This window comes from Lissotriton helveticus, chromosome 6 (genome assembly GCF_964261635.1).
Source record: "Lissotriton helveticus chromosome 6, aLisHel1.1, whole genome shotgun sequence".
In the NCBI taxonomy this organism is placed as follows: Eukaryota; Metazoa; Chordata; class Amphibia; order Caudata; family Salamandridae; genus Lissotriton; species Lissotriton helveticus.
The window spans coordinates 833,735,350-833,759,279 of record NC_136067.1 but is presented as its reverse complement, the minus strand read 5'-3'; the positions used below and the strand labels follow the sequence as shown (position 1 = coordinate 833,759,279).

The 23,930-nt window shown below is 45.2% G+C and overlaps 1 protein-coding gene across 2 annotated transcripts in view; it reads left to right on the top strand.

Moving 5' to 3' along the window:
- The window catches only part of QRSL1 (glutaminyl-tRNA amidotransferase subunit QRSL1), a 169,269-nt gene that overhangs the window by 114,914 nt on the left and 30,425 nt on the right, over nucleotides 1-23,930 (top strand). For both annotated transcript variants that reach the window (XM_078648427.1, XM_078648426.1), the window contains exon 9: nucleotides 19,956-20,073. In XM_078648427.1, the coding sequence (XP_078504553.1) occupies nucleotides 19,956-20,073 (118 nt within the window). The remainder of the gene's footprint in view (nucleotides 1-19,955; nucleotides 20,074-23,930) is intronic.

Sequence of the window (23,930 nt, the reverse complement as noted above, 5' to 3'; positions counted from 1 at the left end):
CAGGAGGCTGGTGTTTACTAGATGATCTATTAACTCGTACCCCCTTTTACATGGATTATGGGTATTACGATCGGAAGGGAGTCCATTGACACCTCTTCCAATCTTTGCATTAAAATCACCCCCCCAAAAAGATACCCGTCAAATTATATTTCCCTAATAGGTTATCTTGATCCATAATAAAATCAAAAAGTTGGACAAAATTGGGATTCGGGGTTCTTAAAAAATCATTATTATAGAAGTTAATAAAACAAATAGAAGGACCCCGTGTGTAAATCAGAGCTTGGAAGTTGGTATGACCGGTGGGAATTAATTTTGTTCTACCTCCTGAAGCGATCCTAATCCATATTGATAATCCCCCTATCGGTCTACCATAATTCGGAGTGACTGGGATGGTATTAAAACAATCGTATCCCTCAAGGTATAGCTCTTTAGGGGCCCAAGTCTCTTGAAACAAGAGAACATCATATTCTCTAATCATATTCACCCACTCTACTGATTCTAACTTTAGAGCTAAACCTGCCACATTCCAACTAAGAACATTCAATGTGGGGTCAGGAGTATCGGTTTTACAGATAGGGGGCACTTTGGGGTTAACAGAGGCAATCACATCCTCATTCCCATACGCCGATGAACTATTAGAGATAGGTAGCTCAAGGGGTCAATCAAGTGTATCCAAATCAGAGAGGGGCTGATATTAGTTAGTAAGCTGGGGAGCAGGGGAGACTGAGGATTGTGTTAATGAACGTTTATAGAAAAACCCAAGGGGTAAGGCACAGATGTTAGTTTGGGCAAGATTGATAGTTTCCCTGACTTCAAGTATCGATCCAGCAATCCTTGGGTGTGAAAAATTAATAACAATACAGTTCCCTTTGATGGTTTTTGGTGTCGGTCCTACCCATCCTACCCTACGAACCATTAAAATTTCACTCATGTCGGGCCTTTTAAACCTCTTGTGTTTGGCCAACCAATCCATACATTTGTTTCTAAGCTGAACCCAAGACTCAGGTTTATTTTTCTGTAGGGGAGGAACCCCTGCAAGAACTAGAACGTATGGGCATGATGGAGGTGGCAGATTCAGAATATCTTTGTTGGGTTCGTCAGGCCCTTTATCCGCAGCCACAGTTGTACTGGCACTATCTACCGACCTGCTGTAAGAAAGATTTGGGCTGGGATTGCATGTTAAGCCAGGGCATGTTGGTTTATTACGATCAGTCGTGACTGACAAAGGGTTTGCAGTTTGAATTGCTAAGGGTGCAGGGGGAGGCTTTGACGCCTCTGGTGGCTTGGGTGCTACTACTGTGGGTACTAAGGGTGGAGCGATAGATAGTTGCTTTCCAGGCATATGGGTTCTCGAGATGTTAACAGGATTGGTATGTATATTATTTACCTTATGTGGTGGTGGGGGTTTCAGGGTTAAACTTTTCAATAGGTCTAATCGTTTCCACAACCTCTCAAAGCTTGAATCTATCAACCCTTTAATACGATTGCAAACTGCATCAACAATAATATCGATTGCAGTATCCCCCAATATAAAGTCTGAAAAACCGGTTTGTGTAGATTGTGATTCCTTAGAATTGTATTGTATGTCCTCCTCAAGTACAATGATTGGAGTAGTACTATCAGTACATCTATTGTCAGTTGGAATTAGATCTGTGGAAGGTTCAGAATCAATAGTAGGATCAATGATAGTAGAATTACTCTCAAGCCATCTATTTAAGGTTGCACATTGGGGTTTCAAGCGAGATGGCTGCTTTCTTTTAGGTTTTGGACAGGGCTGTTTTGATGCCTTCCTCTTTTTTTTAGTTCCACATATTTCTGGGTCAGGCGTAGTGGGTACATTCACTAATGGTAAGTCATCAGTTTGGCTTAGATCAACTTCGACATGCGTATCGGGGCTAGTCAGATCAGGGCCTTCCAGGTCCAAGGATGTGTCTCCCGTTACTGTCTGGGGTGCATGTACAGTTACTGTGCGGGACAATGATTGGGAAGAGCTAATGTCAGAGGTATCGTGTAGGTCTATGCCTATTTGTTTAGGACCCACGGACAATCTCCTCTTTGCCATCTGAATTTCATTGCTTGCCAAGGTCATAGCATGCTCCAATGCAGTGTCGATGGCATTTAAATTAGTCGCAGTAGCTATTGCACCATTCTTCCCCATATTATGCAGCAGATGGGGTTATGAGTCCGGGGTTAAATGTGAAGGCACTCACCAGTCGATGTCTCGGAAAGTAGATGTCAGGGATGTGGCCCTGCCCTGCCTCGTCCTGCCCCGGATGGCCACAGATGGCCCGCCCTCGCCCGCCCCGCGATGCGGGAGGAGCCTCCGCTGTTTAAGCGCCTCCAGGCGCGCAAGATGCGTGGCAGTGGGCGGGGCAGTCGCAGTGCTGCCTGGGAGCTGTGGTCTCCCCCTCAGCGGCCGCGGGATGTTGGTAGCGGCGGGAGGGTGACCAACAGCGTCAGGGACCCAGGGACGACTGATGCAGCCTAGAGGGTAAGTGTGGTGTCCCGCTCGAGTTTCCTTCTCCCCGCTCCTAGTCGGAGCCGCCGCTGTTTAAGCGCCTCCGGGCGCGCGAGATGCGTGGCAGTGGGCGGGGCAGTCGCAGTGCTGCCTGGGAGCTGTGGTCTCCCCCTCAGCGGCCGCAGGATGTTGGTAGCGGCGGGAGGGTGACCAACAGCATCAGGGACCCAGGGACGACTGATGCAGCCTAGCGGGTAAGTGTGGTGTCCCGCTCGAGTTTCCTTCTCTATGTATATAGAACTATGTGTATATATTTATATAGATATTTATCTACACTCGTATATGTATGCATGTGTATATAAATATATATATACATATACAATGGCTTTATACTTACCTGCAAAATACTTACATTTGCGTTGTTAAAGCATGCGCAATAAAGGTATATGCACAGTAAAAAAATCATGGTAAAGACATAAGTTGTAAAGATTTATGTGTTGTTAATACCGCGTTGTAAAGGCATGTGTGGTAATGTCATGCATGGTTCCCTCATACAACCAAATCATTTCGATAAATTAACCTGGAAAGTTTGTGCCACATCTGCAGTCTCCATGAAGGCTGCTAGAGTCTCTCTCAGTCCTATTGGGCCGATATGATAACTTCCTCAAATAATAGGTATTCTTTGATGAAACTATCTGGCAGTTTTCTTAAGTAAAAAAATTAGGTTTATAGGATGATCTCAAGAAGGGACATCTTGGTAAGAACCAGGTTATAAGTGGCCTTTAGAACTCCTAATCTACGCCTGAATACAGAATCTCTCAGGAGAGCATCCTGATTAAGTTTTGCCAGCCATAGGCAAGATTCACAACGTAAAATACTTACCTTGTCCTTCTCTTGTTCAATGCTCTTTGGTGATTGTGTAGATGGTCAGCTTCATAACAAGTAAAAGCTAAGACTTTCTAAGCAAATGAGCTCCAAAATTCAATTGAACTAAAGTTGTTTTTATATAGCACATAGCTACATTACTGGGCCTCCCAGTGCTAATTGCAACACCTCTCCGGAAACCTTCATGACCCTTATGGCAAAAACCCTGCTTCAGAAAAGGTGGGTTTTAAGACGTTTTCTGAAGCAGATTTCTGACTGCTCACTTCTGAGGGGAGCGGAGAGGGAGTTCCAGAGCTTTGGAACAAGATGCTCAAAGGAGCGGCTGCCACTTCTCGCTCATTTGACCTTGGGCACTGACATGAGCCCTTAACTGCTCGACCGAAGGTACCTCCCTGGACTTTAGGATGTGAGTAAATTCCAGATGATAATAGGGCCTTTTCCATGGAACGCCCGAATTGTGATGCAGAAGACCTTAAAAAGAATTCTCTTTTGAACTGAAAGCCACTGAAGGGCTACTAAGGCTGGTCTGGCAGATTGATGCTTAGATATTTTGTGAAGGACTTTGGATGATGTGTTATGGACTCCTTGGAGTCTTTTTATCATGTATTTTGGACTCCCCAAATAAAGGGAATTCCTGTAATCTAGGCATGAGTTTGAGACCCTGCACCACAACCCTCCTCGTGGATTGTGGTTGCATCTGTAAGAACTTTGTAGAGGATCCCAGAATATGAGAACATGATCCCACCAGCTTTCTGGCCTGTGTTTCTATCGTGAGCTTATTGTCTATACAGAATCCTAGACTTTTAATGCAGAGTTAAGTAATTCGCCAAGTTTTTCTGGCCAAACCTGTTCCCTCCATCCTGCCATATTTTTTCTTATCAGAAGAACCTCTGTTTTATCGCCATTGATTTTCAGACTGCTTGCAGACATCCAGTCTGTAGCTTCCTTGAGGCATAAATTGAGTTGGGTGGAGGTTTGCTTAAAATTGGGCATGAGGGCCATGAAGATTTGAGTGTCATCAGCATATGACACTTGGGCCAGTCTATTTTACCTTACGATTTCCGTTAGGGGGCGTACGTACATATTAAAAAGTTTAGGGCTTATAAATGAGCCCTGCGGTACTCTGCATCGTAAAAGATGGGCAATTGAAATGAATGGACCTTTGCACACCTGGCTCTTGTTTCCCAGGAACGCTTTAAGCCACTTGATGGCGTCCCCTGATATTCCAGCTTCCATCAACCTCTGGATGAGGGTAGTGTGTGACACAGTGTCGAAAGCCGTGCTGTAGTCCAACATTATTGTTGCCACTAACCCAGCTTGATCTAAAATTGAGTGGATTTCTTCGGTTGCTACCAGTTGTTCGGTCTCTGGGCTAGAGTGGTAGAAAACAGAGAGCAACTGCAACAATTCCAGTCTCTCTGATTAGCTTCTTGAATAGAGGGTGATTTTTATTGGAAACAGGGAATATACTTATTTCAATTAATGTTCCTGGAGAGCATTTTTGTTATCATAGAAGCATATAGGGAAACAGTCACAGTCCTTCATGTTTATTTAATTGGTATGTTTTGTAGGCAGGTTCTCCACATTTAGTGTAATATCTCTTGCAGTAATGTAGCTCCAAGTGAACAATTTTCCTAATAATAAAGAAACATTTGCAAATGCACCAGGGCATACCCAGAAATGTTGACTTCCTGATTTACACTTGCAACAATGTTTGCACGTGATAATGTTCTAGGACATTTGCAACATTCACAGCTTCCCAGAAGTGCTCCAAGTATTCTTTGGAATTCCAGGACACACTGAAATGTATTGCAAATTGCAGGAGTACACTGACAAGTGTACATTTTGGTCTTTGTAGATGTGACATTTGTAGATCAGGCACAACATTTGTCAATACTTCTGATTTAAAGCGCTGCTGTCCCAAATAGAATAAGTACACAAACTCTTCAGAGTGCCATTCAGTGGTGAATAATCTGACTATGTCCTTGAAAGGAAGCCTGCTGTAGATCCTAACCCGTTTTCCAGCTGCTGTCCATATTATAATGTAATCTGTCAGACAATCTCAGTTTGAAGGGGAAGAATAAAAGAAGCATTCTCTTAAATCTCCATGCTTTACATGAAATGTTTCTTCCATGTTGGAAAAATTGTTGCATAAGATGCAGAACTTTAACTTCTAACTTCAGAGTGGTCCAAAGTTGTCAAGGATAAAATGAAAGTCGCCAGCCCAAATAATTATAACATCTAAAGATGCCTGGAGCTTCCTACAATCTCAAAATACTACAATAAGGCTTGACAAGTGACGGGTTGCTCCTAGCCTCAGAATTTCCAATTAGGATACAAGATTCCTTATCATCTACCGTAATATTGTTATGAATCAGACTACGCTCCATTCTACAATAACGTTTGGAGGTTCCAAAGCCCATGTAGCATCCCCATTGGTGCATGTCCTGCCTATGAATTTCATTTTTTTGAGACCAAGGGCCTGATTTAGACCTTGGCAGATGGGTATTCCTTCACAACTTTGACGGATATCCCGTCAGCCGAAATATAAATCCCATATGATATAATCTATACTACTATTATAAAGGAAGAACTTTGAACCTTTGAGGTGGGTAAACTCAGGAACCACTGCGCCAATCCACACACCCGATACATCGTTGTAATCGTCAGGGTGTGCAGTTGGACATAGGCTATATAAAGTTAAAAAATATACGTTATTTAAATTTAGCGGAAAAAAAAGTAGTCCCGTGGAAGAAGCGCCGGCTGCGACCTGCGTGCTGACGTCAAGAGCGCGGGGAGGAGTTGCGTCCAGGACCGCGATGAGGAGCGGCGGACATGGCGCGGGGAGGAGCGGCGTACCAGGCGCGGGGAGGAGCGGCGGACCAAGCGGGGAGGAGCGGCAGACAGGCGGGGAGAAGCGGTGACCAGCGACGAGGAACGGCGTAGCGGTGAACTGAGGAGCGCGGGGGAGGAGCGGCGGCTGAGGTAAGGCTCCGGGGGTAATGTCGGGCCAGGCGGGGGTCGTGGCAGGCGGGGGACGGGGCGGGCGGGGGCCCTAAACACTCATGGCGGGGGACGGGCGGGGGCCGGGATGGACGGGGGCCCTGAACACTCATTTCGGGACGGGCTGCTACGTCGGGGCGGGCGGGGGTCGGGGAAGCCTGATTGCTCCCGGACAAGGTCGGGGCGGGCTGCTAGTGGAAAAATTATTTCAGTGGGCAGGATATCCGTCACTTTTGTGACAGAGTAACCCGTCTGCGAAGACTTAAATCAGGCCCAACATATTTGACTTGGCTCTCTCTGCAGGGTCACCCCCAAATGTTTGGATTTCACTGCTTCTGTTTACTAGAATTGTTTTGTTGACTTTTAGGGCTCTGTACACTTTACTACTACAAACCAGTGCTAAAGTGCTTGTGTGCTCTCCTTCAAACGTGGTAGAATTGGCTTGCAACCATGTGGCATTTTTAATTTACTTATAAAGTGGTATACCATGTACCCAGTACTAGTAAATTCAATGCTACTAGTGGGCCTGCAGCAAAAACAATATTTGTGCTATCCACTTAAGTAGCCCCTTAAATGATGCCTCAGGCCTCCCATTGCAACCAGTTTAAACTGCCAATTGGACTTTGTAAAATAATCCTTATCCCAAGCCTAAAACACCCTTTTTAATTCTAATATGTCACCCCTAGGCTAGGACCTAAACAGACCATAGGGCATGGTGCATTGCATTTAAAAACTTGTGCTTGTACTTTTAAGTTTTACATGTCCTGGTAGTAAAAACTACATTTGTTTTTCACTGCAGGCCTACCTCTCCCATAGGATAACATTGGGTTACCTTACTGCATTTTATAAGTAATAACTTTTGTTTGGGAACAGGTGGAGATGTCATGTTTGGTGTCTAAGGAATTCAAATTTAAAACCACTTTAATGGAAAAGTCGAATTTTAAGTTACAATTCTGAAAATGGCACTTTTACGGAAGCCACAGACGAAGGAGGAAGCACAACCGTGCAGGGGGCTGACTGGGAACCCCACATTACCCTTCTGTCTTGAGCTGGCTCATGAGGCATTGACTCCTCTAATGATAAGCATACTACATTATTAGTGTGACAGCAATAAAAATGTGTTGTAATCATTAATTGTAGCTACACACATAGATAAACTTGTTTCACTTTTTTGTATATACACTTTTTTCTACCTCTGTGGAGAAACACTAGTGAGTGACAGGGGGATCATCCCCTAGGTCCTGACGAAGAGGCTTCACGCCTCGAAACATGTTGACCCACACAGGAGAGAGAGCCCATTAACCAGCTCCATCTCTCCGCTTCACTTTTCTTTTAACAATACCAGCCAGTGTTTAATAAAAATAATTTTTTTACCACTAGGCCAGGTATTTTTTAATAACTCACTCTTTATATCACTCCTGACCCCACTGACACTCACTCCCAACACATAGCACCCCTATCTAAAGGTGCTCCAGCGTAGTCGCTTGTCGCAGCACTGCCCCGCCCCGCAGCAGGACGGGAAGACCCCGATGATGAAGCATGACACCAAGGGCCCTTTTGGTGTGTGAGGGGTATTTTAACAAAGAAGGTGTATTCCATTGACATCTGGATATACACCCACCCAATGCGAGGTGGACCCTTTTGATTAATAGAACTTTTAGAAACTAAGCATGTTTTTGTCAGAACCATCCCTGCAGCCTGTTTCCAGTTGGCTGATGTGTATTCACCCCAGACAGTATCACAAAAGGGGGACCAGTTGTGCAGGATGGGTCATCATAACCTGATAGGAGGGGCAGAGCTGTCACCTGCCACTTATGATCATCAAAGGAGCTGCCTCAGCACACACAAAAAGAACAGGCATCCTGGGTCCAGGGCAGGGAGGAAGGAAATTCCAGAACCCGATGTGGAGGGAAGTCTAGAAGTTTCTCCCACTTCACACTTGCACCAAGTATAAATATTGGACACTCAGACCAACTCTTTACTACACTCCTGAACCTGTGAATATTGCAGAAGAAGGACTGCCCTGCTTTCTCCGGTCTGCCCTGATGTCTTGGAAGGAAGATTGGACCTGCTCCCTTCTTCCCAGGCTACCTGAAGTGACTCCTAGGGTCCGCTGACTCTGAACTCCTATTCAGAGCTAGAGAGACATAAAATTGAGAAGCCTCCCTGCAACTGCCCAGCTGGCCTGCTTCAACTTGACATGTCTGACCCTGCTGGCCTCTGAAAAGTGAGTCCCTGATCCCCAAGATGTGCCTCCCCAGGTCCTAGGCCCTTTGCTGGCATCGGGGCGCTCTCCTCTAACGAATAAAGAGAAATGCTGAAGTTTTGGGCTCTTCGCAACTGTAAATAGGCCTGTTCGCGCTGAGATCTTGCCCCCCACACCGACTGCCAACTAGCAGCTCTGGTTGATCCGACCCTTTGCTCTACATTAACCACCACGTGAGATCTGCACTACGTGCTGCAGCATCGACAGCCCGTAGTGACCGCCAATTCGAAACTCCAGCAACGACCATCCATAATGCCAAACAGGATCTTTGTGCCACAGAGATGACCGTCTATGATGCCCGGCCTGCTCGTCACACAGCAGTAAAGCCTATTCACAGCATTATCCCTGCTCCTTGCTGACTCCTTCAACGCAAAGTGGAGCCTCCATGCTGGACTTTGGAAGGGTAATTTTTTCAGTGGGACTAACCGGGTTTCTGTATGTGGCACATGCTCCATCCCTAGTAATCAGAACATGAGCGGGAAGTTCCCATTACTCTAAAGGACCAAAAAGTTCAAATAAATGCGATTGCCCACAGAGACGCTATCTAGTATCAAATCATTTTATTTTCATACATTTCTTAGTAGAAAAGACTTCATTTCTTCAAAAAGTTCATTGACATATAAAATACATGCGATATTGGCCCAGAACAACAAAAAACAGTAAGACATTATATGCAAAAATCATTCGTACTCTCAGGCATTCACACATCCAGCCTTCACCACATACATAAAAAGGAAAAACTGCAAACACATTTAAGACCATCAGACAGAAGAAAGCGATGACGCGCGTTTCGGAAAAAGTGCCACCATTGAGGATTCCTTCATCGGGGCGCAAGTAAAGTTTTTACAGTTCCATTTCAACTTTTCTGGGCAACAAACTGCAAATCGTAGCGTTTCTGTGGGCAAAAGAGCGAAAATTATATAAATCCATAAATTAAAAGGGGAGGGGGGCTGGTCAACAATGGCTGACAAGGAACACATACTGTCATTTACACATTAAAATATATACAAGCACACCATTTTCTAGTAGATTGTTGCAGAGCAAGGAGGTGGAACATTTCATGCGGGGTAAAAGGGCAGAAGGGTAATTGAGGGGACATGGGGTTGAGTATTGGAAAATCTAGGTGAGATAGCATGTGGGACTGTTTTCAGTGCCAAAATACTTCCAAACATTAACCTATGTCAAACCTAGAACACCAAGTTTGAAATAAACGTACCAGATGAAAAAGGCAGCGTACGGGTGTTCTAAAATGTAAACACGCAGTCTCTCGAATTGTAACCAGCTGACATGAAGCCGGAAAATAGATGGACAGACTCTGAAAGCTATATATAACCAGCTAGAGAAAAAAGAAAAGGAAAAAGGAGAGATACCTCAGAGTACTATGCTAATTGTAAACAGATGATCTCACAAAGGACAAAGATGCTCACCTGTAACAAACACACAGACACTTATTCGGTGGAAGGGCCGAAGTATCAATGTCCCAATCCACAAGGGTAGTACACATGTACAAAGAAAGGGGTACTGTGAGGGAGAGAAGAAAAGGAAACGGCCTTTATCCTTTCAAAAAATAGATACACATTCTTAATAAGATCCCTGGATCAAATATTTAGAGAAGGCACATATTCAACGGAAGTTTATCGGTCAAAAAGGGAATCTGTGCAAAGATGGAGTGAACAACAAATGAGATGCCCCTGATCAGTCTCTGAATAAAATAGAGGGAGACTAATTCCAAAAAATGATTACCTCCAAAGTTTCGAAATACACATGATATAGTCAGGGGCAGCAGACCGATAAATGTTAGGCACACTGGGGTAGATCGGGTGAAATCTTTAAACTCCGTGCATAGATAATTTCTGCAAAGAAAATAGCGTTTCATATAATTCCAGAGTAATCGCAGGAAAAACGGTAGAAACACTAGTATCTAAAATGCGAACTACTGGAGGAACTTACTCATCATGAAAAGTGCGGATCTCGTAAAGTGCTTCGAGCAACAAAGGACCAGTGGGAGGAATCCAGACTGGAGCTGGCCCAGCGCAATATGTGATCGTGTACACGGGGATACTCTCTGTAAAATACAGAGCACAAAGTTTACTTACAGAATATTAGCGAGAAAAGAATTGAAAACACACTCTATTTTAAGAACCTAGCTTCATTCAATTGGAGGACTTACTCGTAAACTATAGCGGAGGCTCTCCAACAAGTCTGCGGCCCTCTTTGTCCGGGTGGGAGGAGTGGCCCGAGATTACGTACCGCATTTATATCCCGTCAAGGTTGGCTAATGCTTTTCACCTGTCAGCACCAGGTCAGAAGCCACTAGAACGGTAACCCAAACGTATTGGTAGAACGTGCAAAACGAAGACGCCATTAGAGAGTATGGGCTTCCCATTCGTGAAAGGAGATAAAGGGAGGACTACAAAAAAGGGGGGAACCTCTGTATAAACATAGAAAAAATCTCTAAATTTCGATAAAATACGGACAGAGAGATCCTTAAAACGGAATAAACAGTTTACATCAACCACATTTAATTAAGTGAAAAAAAAGTTAACCAGAAATAAGAGTGTAAAAATAAAGGGGCTACTGAATAGCGTTTTCCCAAGGGATTGATTCATTTAATCCGGAGACAGCCGTCTCCAAAATAAAAATCCAAAACACTTCCCTCTTACTCCTGAGGGCATCGGTGTTACCATCTTTTGGACTGTGGATACGTTCAAGAATCAGCCACCTGAGATCTTCAATTTTATGCCCCAATTCTTTCCAATGGGCCACCAGAGGTGTGATGCATGACTTATGCTCGGAGAAACGCAGACGAAATTCCCTACCTGTTTCTCCGACGTAGCCTTTCGAGCAGGGGCAGGTAACTAAGTATATCACATTATTGGACTTACAATTGGACATCTCTTTGAACCTGATGTTTCTTTACCCCATTTGAACTCAGGGGTGCAGATCACTTGGTCACAGGCGTGGCATCCGCCACATCTGTGACTTCCCAAAATTGGGTTGGCTCCAGTGATGCTTTTTTGGACTCGACCGATGGGATCAGAAGTCGACGCCCTAACTAAGAAATTTCTTAGGTTCTTATTGCGTCGAAACGCAAAAATAGGTTTGTCTAGTTTGTCTGACGTTTTGTCTAGATTAAGGAGGTGCCAGTGCGAATTAATCACAAACCTAAGTTTGTCATTAAAATTCGAATGAGTGGAAATCATCACAAGCTTGTCATCCACCTTTTTGTCTTTGGTTTTCAGAAGGCTCTCCCTGTTGTAATATTTAGCCCTTTTATAAGAGTCTCGGATGAGTCGCTTAGGGTAGCCTCTGTCTATGAATTTCTTTTTCATGATTCCTGCATGATATTCAAAATTGCTCAATTCGGAACAATTCCGAGGTAGCCTTAAAAATTGGCTGAATGGAATGTTATTTCTCTGGCTACGAGGATGGAAACTGTCGTACATGAGCAAAGTATTACGTGCAGAGGGCTTAATATAGAGAGATACTTCAAACTGGTTGTTATTCTCAAAGATCCAAACATCCAGGAATTCTATTTTCTTCGAGCTGATATTAGTGCTTAATTTAAGATGAGGATCGCAAAGGTTTATCCACAGGGTGAATTCGTTGAGTTGTTCTGGGGAGCCTTGCCAGATGAAGAAGATATCATCTATATATCTGTTATATTGGGTGACATTCTCAAAGAAGGGGGCAAGTTCGTTATAGGTATGTTTCTCTTCGAACATCCCCATATATGCATTGGCTACATTTGGGGCACATGCCGCTCCCATGCTGATTCCCAGTATTTGCTTATAGATGTTTTTATCGAATTCAAAGAAATTCTCTTTAAGCACTACAGCAAGGCATTCAAGTACAAAAAGTTTTTCAAAAGTACAGTTTGTCCCACCAAGCATTTTTTTGACTGCTTTAAGCGCCCCTTCTTGCGGAATATTGGAATATAACGCCTCAATGTCCATTGAGACGAGAAGGTCTGTCTGGGGGTTGAATTTAAGCCCTTCAATCTTGGAGATCAAATGTCCGGTGTCACGGACATAGGCTGGAAGCTGACATATAATGGGGGCTAGGCATGCATCCACAAATTTCGAAAGTGGTTCTGTCAAAGACCCAATGGTCGACACAATGGGCCTAAAAGGAGGTTCCATCAGAGTCCGTACAAAACCGGTATTTTGAAAAAGATTTTGTTAAAAAAATCGAATTCCTGACTACAGATGGAGCCCCTAGATAGAGCATCGTTGGTAATATCAAAGATTTTTGTCATGATTCTTCTCGCTGGGTAGTTATTAACCTTGACAAAGTTTTCTGGACAATTAAGCATGGACAAAATACGTTCTTTATATGTGGCGTTGTCAAGCAAGGCTATGCCACCTCCCTTATCACAGGGTTTGATAATGAGAGAGTTGTCAGCCGACAACTTCTTAAAGGCTTGGTATTCATCATAAGTAAGGTTATATGATGATTTAGGAACATATTTAGTGAGATTCTGGATTTTAGTACTCGCCGCTTTTTCAAACACACCAACTTCGGAACCAACCTGTTCCAGGGATTGTGTAGAGACTGAGGGGGGTCGGAACCCTGAGATGTTATTGGATGGTCCGACCTCTCTATTCATAAAGAATTTCTTAAGCCTAATTTTGCGGAAAAAAGATTGTAAGTCTCTATGGAGTTCAAACAGGTTAAATGGAGCTGTTGGAACAAAAGATAATCCCCGGGACAAAAGATCCACTGTAATCTTTTTCATAGGTTTTTTGGACAGATTAAAAATAGGGATAGTAGATAGAGTGGAAGAATCCACACTACCCACTATTCCCTCCAATACTGATTCCGCCTGGTTTCCAGAAAACGTGGGGGATTCTCTGCTTGTTGGTATCCACTCTGTTGGTAGTGTGTATTCTCTTGGGGTCTGAATCTCACTCGCGACGTGCCTCGGCGGTTCCCCAAAAAACGATTAGATCTCTGGGGTCCATTGAATCGTGCACGTCTATTCGAAAAATTCTCATTGGAACTAGATGCGCCCTCATTGTCAGATTCTGATGTTTCTGAGAAATTCTGGAGTTGTTTATTCGACCAAAATTGTTGGTCTCCCTGTTGCATTTCTCTGCAAGAGTAATACTGGGCATGAAGGTAGGGGTAAACCCTCTCTTCAGAGAAATAAAGGATATCTTTTTTGAGTTTATCAGTTTTTCTGCGTAGGATGTATTCATTAAAGGAGTTTATTTCCAAATTGACTTCTTCTAGTTTGCGTTTAGCATCACCAACCACATCATTCTTTAGAAGCAAATCTTCCATTTCGGCGATTTCTTTTAAGAGATTACTCGCTACTTCCCTGGCGGTTTCAATAATTAATAGCATCAGGTCTCTTGAGCAACGATTTGCTATAAGTGACCATCTTTCCAAGAAAAGACGGATTTCTACAAACAAGCCTGGGATATTCCTCACACAGAGTCCATTCGGGATCACCCCAGCTTTAAGATATTGTATCATGAACTCTGCATGGGATTCAGTTCTCTTAGCTTTTTTCTTAAGGTTAAGAAGTTTTAACCATTCATCATTGGACCCCTTGTTCATAGAGAAAGGTTGTTCTGAGGACGAGGATGGTCCCATAAGGCGATTAAAATCCTCTTCGCTAAAGCCAAAAGTTTTAATGGTGTCCATTGTTCCTATTGATATACAAAAAAGAAGAAAAAAACTCAAAAGGAGTAAGGGGATCAATAGACTGAAAAACGGATTAGTCAAGTTAACATATAAAAGAAAAGCAAACGCACACTCCAGTAAAGTACCTACTCGTCCACGCAACTACTAACAATCTAGTCAGCAAACATCTCCAAGTGACCAGAGGGAGACCTAACAAAGACACCCTTAAGGCAACGTGCCGGGTAACAGAATATATAACAGAAAAGGGAACACTGAACCTAATCAAAGGATACGGGGGAACAACCCTCCAGGGAGCTTAATAGTTATCAGAACATGAGCGGGAAGTTCCCATTACTCTAAAGGACCAAAAAGTTCAAATAAATGCGATTGCCCACAGAGACGCTATCTAGTATCAAATCATTTTATTTTCATACATTTCTTAGTAGAAAAGACTTAATTTCTTCAAAAAGTTCATTGACATATAAAATTCATGCGCTATTGGCCCAGAACAACAAAAAACAGTAAAACATTATATGCAAAAACCATTCGTACTCTCAGGCATTCACACATCCATCCTTCACCACATACATAAAAAGGAAAAACTGCAAACACATTTAAGACCACCAGACAGAAGAAAGCGCCAACGCGCGTTTCGGAAAAAGTGCCACCATTGAGGATTCCTTCATCAGGGCGCAAGTAAAGTTTTTACAGTTCCATTTCAACTTTTCTGGGCAACAAACTGCAAATCGTAGCGTTTCTGTGGGCAAAAGAGCGAAAATTATATAAATCCATAAATTAAAAGGGGAGGGGGGCTGGTCAACAATGGCTGACAAGGAACACATACTGTCATTTACACATTAAAATATATACAAGCACACCATTTTCTAGTAGATTGTTGCAGAGCAAGGAGGTGGAACATTTCATGCGGGGTAAAAGGGCAGAAGGGTCAACTGAGGGGACATGGGGTTGAGTATTGGAAAATCTAGGTGAGATAGCATGTGGGACTGTTTTCAGTGCCAAAATACTTCCAAACATTAACCTATGTCAAAGCTAGAACACCAAGTTTGAAATAAACGTACCAGATGAAAAAGGCAGCGTCCGGGTGTTCTAAAATGTAAACACGCAGTCTCTCGAATTGTAACCAGCTGACATGAAGCAGGAAAATAGATGGACAGAATCTGAAAGCTATATATAACCAGCTAGAGAAAAAAGAAAAGGAAAAAGGAGAGATACCTCAGAGTACTCATGCTCCATCCCTGTCAGCCTGAACTTGTGACTTTAACCCGGTCTTACACGCCAGATAATTGCGAGTGGTGCTTTGTACTTTTAGGCACAGTACTTACCTTAAATTTTGGAAATTGCATATCTCTGGCTGTACTGATTGTATTTTTGTCATTTAGGTGTCAAATAATTAGTTAAATGTTACTTTATTTTTCTGAATTAGTGTTGGAATTTTCTTTTTTATGTGTTCACTTTATTGCTTTTTAACTTCTGCATAAACACTTTGCACATTGCCTCTAAGGTAAGCCTGACTACTTTTGTGCCAGGCTACCAAAGGGTTAAGCACAGATTAATTTAGTTACTTATTGTGGTTTACCCTGACAAAGACTCTGGTTGTTGCTTGAGGACGGTTTCACCCCGCCTCAACTAGTAACATCATTTCTCACACAAAGCATATATTTTCCTTGAAGGGACAGAGGGATTTGTTCTTATTTCTCGAAAGATTTGTATCAGTGTGACTTCATCTTGAGTAAGGTCGGCCTGCTAAACCCTTGATCCAGAATTAAAGAGGATGGACTTTCCATTGTGCCATTACTTGCCACACACACATTCTCATGGCTGGCCTGGGCTCCCTTGGTCTACCTCTTTTATTGGGTTATGTTCTGTTGCCGCTGTCGACCAAGCCCACTCATTCATGATCCTGCCGTCACAACCATGGGCCTGTGAACAACCACACTGTACATGGAGTCCTCTTTGCAGGGGCGGCTCCTCCATGTGGGCGGAGGAACATCGCCCCACTGCTTTCTCGGTGTGCGAGAAGCAGAAACATAACATGGTATTCTAAATACCATGTTATGTTTCTGCTTCTCGCACTGCGAGAGAGCAGAAGGGTTTGGTTGCGGGTGGGTGGATGGGCGATCCTGCTCCAGAGCAGGGGAGGAGTGGCTTGTCCACTGCTGTGAGCGCTGGCTGTTTGGTGGGCCCCAGGACTGACCAAACCTGTCATGCACACTCTGCCCTTTTCTCCATGTAGGATGCATCACACCCCCCTCACGCGACTCCCCGCCCCATCCCCCCACCCCCCCACCCGTGAGTCATGCCGGCCGCAACGGCCTCTTTGACAAGGAGGGTTCGAAGGCAGAGCTGTGAGGCACTGTGAAATATCTAAGCCTTATTATTTCCCAATAAAAATGAATGTTTGGAAGAGATAAAGCACCCATTCTCAAAGGGAGCTGCAGAATTTGTTTTGCAAGTCACAAATGTGTATTATCTCATAAGCAGCGATTAGAGGAATTAATTAACTGTTTAAAGTTTCTCGGGTGGCCTTCTGCTGTTTTCTTTCTGTATACATTTACGATAGAAGAATGTCTATCTTGATAGTGTCATTTTTGTCATTTAAGGTAAGTTTATTTCATGTCATAGAGACATTGTGTAACAAAATGATCATCAGTGGCCCTATAATTTTAACTGAGAGAGGTCCTGTATTCTGCAAGTGGCAGATATTCTCAAATACTATCACCAGCAATGTTTTTATTTCATTTTCACTGGATTTGGCTGAATTTGGAATTACATTTCATGAGGTATGTTTTATCTACATGCTTGCAAATACCAGAACAAAGAAAAGAAAAAGTCAAAAATCTCATTAGCACTACAAGGTAAAATAATTGGCTATGTAGAATTCGATGCCATTTATGAGCCCAATTAATAAAACTTACAACACATCCTCGTACTGGCGTTTCTCTTCTTAAGAACATATATTGGATCATTAAAAGAATACCATTTCCTTGATTTGTAAGCACACACACTCAATAATTGGATGTGAAGATATTAAACATAGTCCAAGAGCAGAAGGTATCACGTGGTTGCTAGAGATTTTATTTTTAGCACCAATTCTTTATCATTAGTCTCTGGAATGCACATAGCAACACTAGGCCATATGACTATCTAAAGATGTTACCTTTTTTGGGCTGGTGAATTGAATTAAACTTTGGGATTGCCTACTCTTTGACTGTTTAGGAAGAAAATAAATCTTTGATGAACATGCAACTCTGAAGTAAATCATGCATGTTCATGCCATCACATGTTCAGCAGAGTGCCCTGTGCCCTCGGGCACTACATGTGTTTGTGTGTGCTTTTTGTGCCATCAGGACACGTTGGTATTACAGAAGAGACCCGCAGACATTTGCCAGGCCACTTCTGTTGTATAGATTATGCCAATTATGCCTCTTGCCTTGGCACCCGCTGCACATTATGGAGACTAGTGCAGGAGCACGAAGCCATCGGTAGGCCAGCTGATTATGCATCACATTTGAGGTGAGTGCACTTGAGAGGGGCACGGGGTTCCTGGGACACCCCTGGCACTCTCTTGCAGAAGGGAACAGTCACACAGTACACCACCTGAGAGAGGAAGTAGGGGCTGGTGTCAGGTAAAAGTAGTGGAGCAGTGTGGGGGGAGGGGGCAATAATAAAACAAAAAAACAAACAACAAAAAGAACTTACTTGGTGCTCCCGCTCTTCTGCTGTGCACAGCCTGAGGCACCCAGACTCCCCGACTGCCAATCCAGACGCTACCCTCATGCTGGTAATATCCATGAGCAAAAGAGACACCAACGATGGACAGAATGCAGAACAAATGAAACATTCACCCCCAGTCTAGAGATCTCTGGTTAAATCTATTGTTCTTTTTCTCATCATGCCACCCCAGTTTAGACCCAGCCACATGCAAATCAGTCTCGACCCTGCTCCTCATGGGAACAGTCCAGCCCGAATTGCCAAGCCTGGTCATCCCTGGACCAGAAACAAGCATCCTGGGACTGGTTTTGCTGGACTGTCCCATGAGGAGCAGGGTCAAGACTGATTTGCATATGGCTGGGTCCAAACTGGGGTGGCATAGTGAGCAAAAGAACGATGGATTAAACCCAGATATCTTGACTGAGTGTGAGTGGTTGAAAAGTTCTGCAGTCCATCCATTATCTTGTTGTGTTTGCTATGTTCGCCCTAAGTAGCCAAGGGGATGCCCAAATATGGGTCCCTTGCTTGCTGTGCCACTGTATTCAAGCTAGCCTGGCTGATATGGGGTGATACCCCGAAACCGGTCCCAGGATGCATGTTTCCGGTCCAGGGAGCACCTGGCCTGGCTGTTCGTGCTGGACTGTTTGCATGAGGAGCAGGGTCACGACTGATTTGCATATGGCTGGGTCCAAACTGGGGTGGCTAGTGAACAAAAGAAAAATGGATTAAACCAAGATCTCTTGAGTAGGGGTGAGTGGTTGGAATGTTTCAGTACTCCATCCATCTTCTTGTAGTGTTTGCTATGTTTCCCTCAGTGGCCTTGCTGTGTTTGCTATGATGCCCTAAGTGGCCAAGGGTATGCCCCGACGTGGGTCCCTTTCTCGCTGTGCCACTGGATTCAAGCTAGCCTGGCTGATGATGGATTTAGGGCCAGATCTCTGTACTGGGGCTTAATGTTTGACATTGTTTCAGCATTCCGCCCATCAAATTTTTTTTGCATTTGCTGCCCTAAGTGGTAAGGGTATTCCCAGACGTGGGTCCTGTGCTCACCATGCCACTGGAGTCAAACTAGCCTGGCTGATGAGGGGTGATACCCTGAAACCAAACTGGTCCCAGAATGCTTGTTTCTGGTCCACGAAGGACCTGGCCTTCGCAGTTGGGGCTGCACTGTTCCCATGGGGAGCATGGCCAAGACTGATTTGCATGTGGCTGGGTCTAAACTGGAATGGCATGGTGAGCAAAAAAAGATGGATTTAGGCCCAGATCTCGATACAGGGGTCAATGCTTGACATTGTTTCAGAATTCCCTCCTTCATTTGTTCTTTTTGCAGTAATACCCATCAGAGCAGCGTCGGGATTGGGCGGAGAGGGCTTGTTGTGTGCCCCTTCTGACACTGGCAGCCAGTGCCTGCTGTTGTTCTCCACCAAGCAATTCATCTGGGTTGGAGAGATGCCAATGCGCATGTCGGTTTGGCCGTCCTAAGACGGCCGGCCAATCCGACATGCGCGCTGACAGTGGTGCCCACCACTCCTCCTCCATATGGCCCGCCTTCCAAGACTCGCTCCTGACAAGAAATAAACTGATAATAAAACTTATCATTTTATTTTTCGTTTGCCTCTGCAGGCAGGGGGGCGACGCTCCTCCGCCATACAGGAGGAGCCGCAGGTGGCGGGTTCATCTCCAGTGAAAGAAACTGTACCTGTGGATTCAAATCGGGAATTCCTCTTTCGGTAAAGCGCTGTCGTCAATACAGGAGGCAAGTGGCAAGAGTTCGTACATGCACTTCAGACGACACATTTTTACTGTAATCCGATGTACTGTCTCGGCCTGCACTAGGGGTACATAAGGACTGGGTGCCTGATGTATGTAACTTATGTATATATTGTAAGGCCTTTGCCAGCACGTGTGTTAGATAATGTGTCACTTTATTCCTTAGCACTAGATTCAAGGCCCCTCATGCATCTTTCCTGTGTTTTTTAGGACATCGCTGTGAAATAGATTATTCCACGGAAGCCCTCTACGCAGCGTCCAGGCGGGAAGGATTTAACGATGTTGTCAGAGGAAGGATCCTGTCCGGAAATTATTTCTTATTAAAAGAGTAAGAGATTATTTTTCAGCGCGCTGTACATTTAATGAGCATGTTAACAATGGACGCGTCAGGATAGGACGCGTACCTTGTCTTCTGCTGGATGGAGTGGGTGGCTTAAGCCTGTTTGTGGAGCTCGCCGTCTCATTACGCCAAACGCTCATGAGCAAAACAGATGTGATTAAGAGAAGAAAATTCAGAGTTCTGCAGGTCAGAGCCGTGAATATTTGTTGTGTTTGTTTACGGAGGTACAGGATCAGAAGAGTGCACGAGTGACGTCCAGTGCGTGCTACAAACTGAATGAAGTGCCCATTCCTGTTCCTTTTTAAACTTGTGAATTGTTTTTCTGGTTTCTGTCTTCAGGGGTTGTCTTGTAACATCGGTCTCCGCCTACAGCAAATGTAGCTGGCATGCTTGAATGTAAGATGAGTAGCAGGTCGTCACACGGAGTATGCACTCCTATGTCACAAGCATGGGTAACATAAGGAGGGTGAAGTGGCTGTGTGCCCCGCTGTCTCCTGTAGGTGGCAGTGCAACACAGGGCCTAATAGGAAGATAATTTCGTGTTCTCTCCCGACAGAATGGTGGCATGAGCATGGTCTAATTTCCAGATTGAACAGAGCAAGAACCTGACGGACAGACGGACAGTTGAATGTGCCAGAAACCTGCACTTAAAGGGCACCTACAGAGGAGATGAAGCCTCCACGGAGGCCTTGGCACACCCAGGATATTTTCACAGAGCCTGAGAATGAAGGGTACTCTTAGAACTCGATAACCAGGGAGTAGGCCAAGAAGTGGATTGGTTTACACTGTGTCCATGATGAGCCCCGGGGGCTGTTTCCACACACTCAGGTGGCTGGTAGGGGTTAAGCTCCAGTGGCCATATGGTGGGATGGATGCCAGGGGGGGACTGTAAAACTGTAAATAAGCAGGCATGGAGGGTCATCCCAACGATGCAGCCAATTCTGTGGATGGATTGGGGTGGGTGGTGATGACCTCTGAACTGAAATTATGCCATCGGAAGAACTAAACAGGATCCTAGCAGCAGCCATTTTTAGGTTGCTTTATTTTTTGGTTATTTTACCCAGTTTTACTCCAGGGACTCTTTGCCCCCCTCACCTGCACTTTAATAGGATCGCACCGCTGCTTGAGCGGGTCCGGTTCCCGGGGTGGGGTCATTTTCGTAGCGGCCATCTTGGAGTGGTGTTGTTGCCCAGACGCCAGCATCTTCGAGCGCTCTAGTGCGCAGGATCTCGTGAGGGACGCCTACTTAATGCTCCCTGCCAAGCGCAGCGGTATCGCGCAGCGGGCGCGCCTTCGCTTAGCTTGAGTCGTGCCAGAGTCCTGCCCGTCTGCGCCCGTCCGCGACTGGAGGTGCCGGATGTGCCGGCTATGTCTGAACTCCGTCCTGCCAGTTTTGCGGTGAGTGCGTCGATATGCTATTCTAGAGATGATTTACTATCCATTAGACAGCAGGTCGCCAGTTGTGATGTTGTTCCTGTGAGCCCACTGCGTGGCCCCTACCAGTGTGTATGCGGTAGGTTGGCGCTTTGTACTCCCGCTCTTCCTTGCTCTATGGGTAAATCTTTAGCACCCAGGAGTAAATGCCTCCCACGCAAGCTTAGTATCTGGAACCTGAATGCTAGGTCGCTGGTGAATCAGTACCAGGCTATTCATGACCTGATCAAGGATGAGTCCCCTGATATCTTTTGTATCACGAGACGTGGCTGCAGGAGGCTGATACAGCTATCCTTAATCTGGCTTTTCCGCCGGAATATTCGGTGTACACGCTTAATCGCCCTACTAGAGGTGGGGGAATAGCACTTGCTGTTAGATCTTGCTATCCCTGTGACTGGAGAGGTTTAAAAATTGCGGGCTGTGAAAGTGCTTCTTTCCAGATCTCTATCAGCCCCCAGTTTTCCTTCTCCGGCTTGTTAATTTACCGTCCACCGGGTAGTGACGTGGCGTTCAGGGAGGCTCTCCCAGATGCCATAGGTATGCTGGCCGTAGGATGTGCTAATTTCTCCATTCTAGGGGATCTGAATCTCCATTTTGAGAGTCTGACCACCCCTGCTGTCAGTAGTACTTTGGCGGATCTGGAAGCCTTTCAATTGTCCCAACGGGTTACCTATCCCACTCACGTGGGAGGGCATACTTTGGACCCTTTTTTCACCAACCTCACAGAGGCCAGGGTTTTATCTTCTACCCCTCTTGCCTGGACTGACCATTTTTTGGTTAGGATCCAGTGCCCACTGTATGAGCCCCCCTCTAAACCCATAGCCAGAGTCGTCCCTAGACGACACTGGAACAAACTTAGATTAGAGGACTTGTACCGTACCCTGTCTGAGGACCCACTTGGCCCGTTTGACAACGTGGAAATGGGCTACAACCTTTTTTGCGAGTGGATCACCCGTGCCTTGGATTCCATCATCCCGGTGACCCTGAGCAAATGTAGCGCAAGGGACCCTAGCCCCTGGTACGATGGCTCTTTACGTACATTAAAGAGTGTGTGCAGACGCGCTGAAAGAGAGTGGCGGAAAGCTTATGACACTAGTAAAAAAGTGTCGTATCTTGCCACTATTAAATCTTACCATCGCGCGGTCTGCAGAGCGCGTGCGGCATTTTATTCTCTCGAGTTCCGCAACAGCTCTAATCCCTCCAAATCTATTTTTAAGGCTCTCAAAGATCTGATGGCAAAAAAGGCCCCTATCAACGACACGGGTTCGATTTCACATTGTGAGGCATTGGCGAACTTCTTTCTTGAGAAGGTCCAAGTCATCCGTCGTTCCTTTCCTATTTCCACACTGGATACCGGACCGTCTCTTAGGCCCGAGGAACACACGGTACTGCATACCTTCCCTTGCTTATCGCCTGAGGGTTTTAATCAATTGGCCCAACATACTAAGTCCGGCTCTCCGGCTGATCCATTGAGACCGGCTCTTTTCAGGGACCCGTCGTCTTTTGACTTTCTACCGGTGCGCTCTCTGATTAACCTCTCGCTTTCTACTGGTATGGTTCCTGCCAATTGGAAGCATGCGGTGGTTACGCCCATTCTGAAGAAGCCTGGTTTAGATCCTCTTAAACCAGAGAACCACCGTCCGATATCGCTTCTCACGTGGCCGACGAAAGTAGCGGAGGCACACGTGAATAGAGTCCTCTCTGACCACCTTTTGCGGGCAAATATTTTAGACCCTACGCAGAATGGTTTCCGTGCTGACCACAGCACGGAGACAGCCCTCCTTTTCATGGTGGAACATCTGCGCATGGTGTTAGATTCGGGTCAAACGGCGGCGCTTGTTTTATTAGATCTTAGCGCCGCCTTTGACACCGTCTCTCACAAAATCCTTCTCCAGCGCTTGGAAGAGGCTGGTATTTTAGGGACTGCCCTCCAGTGGTTCTGCTCTTTCCTTGCCGATCGATCTTTTTGTGTAGCTATTCCACCCCATCAGTCCAAATTCCATCCGCTGGACCAGGGGGTCCCTCAGGGATCCTCGCTGAGTCCCACGTTATTTAATCTGTACGTGAGGCCGCTGGCTGATGTCGTCAAGCAGTGGAGCCTGACCATGGTCTCATACGCTGACGAACCTCAGCTGGCGGTCACACTCAGCGGGGACTCTGATTTGGATGCCCCTAGGTTCCAGAATGGGCTGAGGACGCTTGCCAGCTGGATGAATTCCAACTATCTCCAGCTGAACGCTAAAAAAACTGAGATAATGATCATCGGCAAGAAAGCGGAACTTTGGGGCGACATATGGTGGCCTCCGGAACTGGGGCCTACCCCGACTCCGGTAATGGAGACAAAAAATCTTGGAGTGTGGCTAGACCCCGCCCTTAGTTTTGTCTCCCATACCAAGAGAACTGCCGCCAGT